This window comes from Monopterus albus, unplaced genomic scaffold (assembly GCF_001952655.1).
Source record: "Monopterus albus unplaced genomic scaffold, M_albus_1.0 scaffold277.1, whole genome shotgun sequence".
In the NCBI taxonomy this organism is placed as follows: Eukaryota; Metazoa; Chordata; class Actinopteri; order Synbranchiformes; family Synbranchidae; genus Monopterus; species Monopterus albus.
Genome location: NW_018128157.1, coordinates 413,021 through 416,875, shown reverse-complemented (window position 1 = coordinate 416,875; position 3,855 = coordinate 413,021). Strand labels below are relative to the sequence as shown.

At 46.7% G+C, this 3,855-nt stretch overlaps 1 protein-coding gene across 1 annotated transcript in view; it reads left to right on the top strand.

Annotated features, from left to right (window-relative positions):
* Window positions 1-3,855, top strand: part of syndig1 (synapse differentiation inducing 1) — a 15,715-nt gene that overhangs the window by 4,059 nt on the left and 7,801 nt on the right. The window contains 3 exon segments of the mRNA XM_020622285.1: window positions 55-166; window positions 3,285-3,310; window positions 3,312-3,414. Coding sequence (XP_020477941.1) covers window positions 55-166; window positions 3,285-3,310; window positions 3,312-3,414 — 241 coding nt within the window.

The window sequence follows — 3,855 nt, the reverse complement described above, 5'->3', positions numbered from 1 at the left end:
ATGGGAGGGCTCCGGTCGCGACGCCGCCCCCCCGGCTGCTGCCGCCTCCACGAGGCAGGTGCTGCTGTTTGCTGACAGGAAGTTCCTGGACCTTTCTGGGGAGGACACCAAGATTCACACACTATCCTATGACATCGATGACGATGATGAGTTCCAGGAGCTGGAGGTGAGGATGACTAAGGTTATTGTCTTCATCTGTACTGTTTCACTGCTCCTGATGCTGCCGGTACAGACAATCACAGGCAGGGGAAATAAACACCTCGCTGGCCTGACTGTAAGACAACACTGGGTAACCACCAGGGGTCAGACACGACAGTCCATCATTTTATCTTGTACGGTGTGTCACAGTAAACAACGTCCCAACCCAAAGTCCAGCATGTCAGAGGTTCTATGATGAAGTGGGCCGACAGTGACTAACAGGAGCACAGATGGCGCTCCTGTTCACAACATTTTTGGCCTAAATAATATTCAATAAATATCTCAGTGACACAGCTAACGATAGATGTCGACTTTCGCAGCTAGCCGTGTGAAGTAGCTACCCTATCAGGCTAGCTAGCTAGCTAGCGTTTGGTTTCACTACCGGCTTAAAACACTTAGTTTTAATTGCTACCCCAAGTTCTCCACCACAGTGCTGCACGTTACGTGTGACCCACAGACAGGTCCGTGGGCTTTTTCCCTACCACTTTTTTATGCTTGTCCAAACACAAGCAGCCAGAACCACACACTCTTCTCCTGGTCACTTCGCCTTCAAGGCGTTAACGTCAGGCTGCGATCTGTCAGGTCCCAGCGTGTAGTCTGTCATATATCCCGCTCTATCACTGTGTAGTCTGACATAGTGCCCATCGTAGCAGACAAACACATTGTGTAGAATGAACCAGGCATTAATCCTAAGATATGAGGACAATGGACTCGAGGAAACACCTTATTAATGAGACTTTCATCTGAAGCGTCCAGTCACCAACTGATTTCTGATAAAAGTGCATGTCAGCTCACAAAGAACTGTTGTGAACAATGCTCTTGTGTCACCCATGGCTCCTCCAGCATCCTCCTTACTCCGCAGAACTGATATAAAAGACTTGGAACGTCCAGGATATAGGAACGATCTTATAAGACTTGAGATGTACGCCTGATGTGTTTCATCAAAAACGTTTAACTTCCGGTCTGTACGGGAACTATGAGTACAGCTGCTTCCTTTCTGCAGTAAAGACTCAGACAGCAACTGCTGCCGGTTGAACTGGACCAACAAAGTGACTGACTCACTATAACCACACTGACACTCAGCAACACTGCTTCTCTCTCCGTTCCAAAACAAAATCTGATGCTGTGAGCACAAAGTCGTCTTGTCCTCAATATAAGATGCCTCCACTTTTTCAGACCTCATGTCCAGAAGAAAATATGCTGTTATATTCAGGGCCATACAGGAATTTATATACGCATGATGTTTAAACTAGCGCATCCTGTTGTTGCATAGAGATGAAGCACAAGGCTTTCAGGTGCCATTCCTCTTTTGTCCACTAGATGCTGCTGTGTCAAACTCTGTACTGCAGTGAATGGGAAAAAACCTCCAACTTCTCTCTACAAATACAAAATCAAAACATCAGCTCTCAGCAGATGCCCCCCCCAATCCCAAATCCTCCAGACCACATCTTTCCATCCTTTGTTTTCAAACCTCCACGCACCAGCCTCCTCCACCTCTTCCTCTGTCAGTGTCTCGTGTTCAGCCTCCAGCAGCAGAATAACACAGCTCCCGAATCCTAATGTCGACGTGCTTCATCAAGCTGCTGAGGATGAGGAGCTGCAGAGAGGAGGTGGAGGAGGAGAGAAGAGGGATGGATACTTTGAGGAGGCAATAATAGTGAAGATTGGGAAGTAAAAAGAAAAGCAGAGTGTGAAAGCAAGAAGTAAAGTACCAATAATACAGTGTACAAATACTCAGTTACAAGTAAAGGTCCTGCATTCTAACTGCTACTTAAAGGTAGGGTTGGTGATCCTGGAAAAGCCAGTAAGAAGAAGATTGATTTTGAGAGAAGACAATCAAAGAAATCCCACCCTTTGGTTCTGGCTCCTCCAAAACACAACGTGCACTGCCTGACTACTACGCCTAACCTGTCCAGCAGAAACACGGCCACCAGGGCGGTGTTGCCCGACCTCTGGTTCATGGCTGACCTACCTTTAAGTAAAAGTACAAAAGTATTAACATCAGCATGTACTTGAAGTACCATCAGTACCAGTACTCGTCCAGCAGAACGGCCCGTGTCCCAGTAACGTCTCTGATACTGGATCATAGTGACTAATTACTGTGTCCATCACTTTAATGCTGCAGCTGGTAAAGGTGGAGCTGATGGTAACTACCTTATATACTTATACTGGGAAGTACTTTACATCCTGCTGGGTAGCTGGTGGATTTCCTACTGGGATCAATAGAGTCTGATGGTTCTACTGGGTTTGGTTTGATTCATCTGGTTCTGGACCTGAAGTTATCAGGTACATGTAGTGTAGTAAAATGGACATGGAAGTACTCAGAATTGTAGATAATACTTGAATAAATGTGCATGGTTACTTTTTACCACTGGAGAGTGGTTCCCTAAAAGACAGAGAGATGGTCATATATTATATGAACAGTTTTGTGCACAGCCCGTCTGACAGCATCTGTGTGAGTGTATTTACTAATCCACCTGAGTGAGCGTCCCCCCATCCCGCAGGCACGATGAGATTAGTGGCTGCAGCTCTGTGACACACGTTTGGCCGACTAACAGCCAATCGCTTTAGAGATGATTAGATGGAAACGCTGCGATTTCCTCTCGGTTAAGTGCAGTTTAATCTCCTCTGCCCTGTTAATACTGAGAAGCAGACATGTTGTCACGGCCCAGGTGAAATGTGTACTATCTGCACAGAGACACACAGACAAGGCAGTGCTTGTCTGCACCTGAGCTGAACAACAGGACAAGCTGAACAGCTAAATCCAGACGTGGACCAGAGAGGGACACGCACAGCCTCTATTGGTCTGGGGCTCTTGGTCCTATAAGAGACGGGTCGGTGCCTTTGACCTGTCTCTTGTCTCATGTTCAGTCAGGACCAAACTCCCGTGTCTCTGTCTCTCTGTTTTATTTTTAGGGGATGGGGGTCAACAAAACCATTTCAGCTGTGTTTGGATTTACAGGGGACAAAGTGTAACTCTGTCCTTTTCTTTTTTTTATTGACAAGCTGAGAATTACCGGTTAAGACCTTTCTGGTTTGGTTAGGCCCTAACCAGCATGGAAACTCACCTGTGTATGTGTTGTCAGAGCGACTACTCCAGTGAATCGGAGAGTCTTCCGGCTGATGCCCCCCAGAGACCACCTGGGCCTCAGCGTCTTCTCCATGCTCTGCTGCTTCTGGCCGCTCGGCATCGCCGCTTTCTACCTGTCACACGAGGTGAGGACACGCCCACACGCAGCTCACACACCTGGGCTGACCTGACCACTGGTACTGATGACAAGTAGCAGCCATACTAGCAGTAGTATTAGTAGATTAAGAGTATTTGTTCTACCAGTACAAGTACCAGCAATGAGCGGTAGTATGAGTGCATTAGCAGCAGTAGCAGTAATACTCAGAGTACCAGTAGTAATAGTAGTACCATCAGAAGTAATTCAGCAGTACATTACAGTGTACATGTGCAGCTGTGTGCGTACTGGTGTTTATGCAGTATTGTGTACTAGTTGATCTACACTACAGTGTGTATTAGAGTTTAGAGTGTTGCGTTTTCAGGCCGCTGCTGTTTCTTCTTCTTCACTTCCTGTTTAACATGAAGCTGCACCTACACACTGACACAATACTTCTTATATAACTGATCTGCCATCAGCTGCTGCTGTTCTT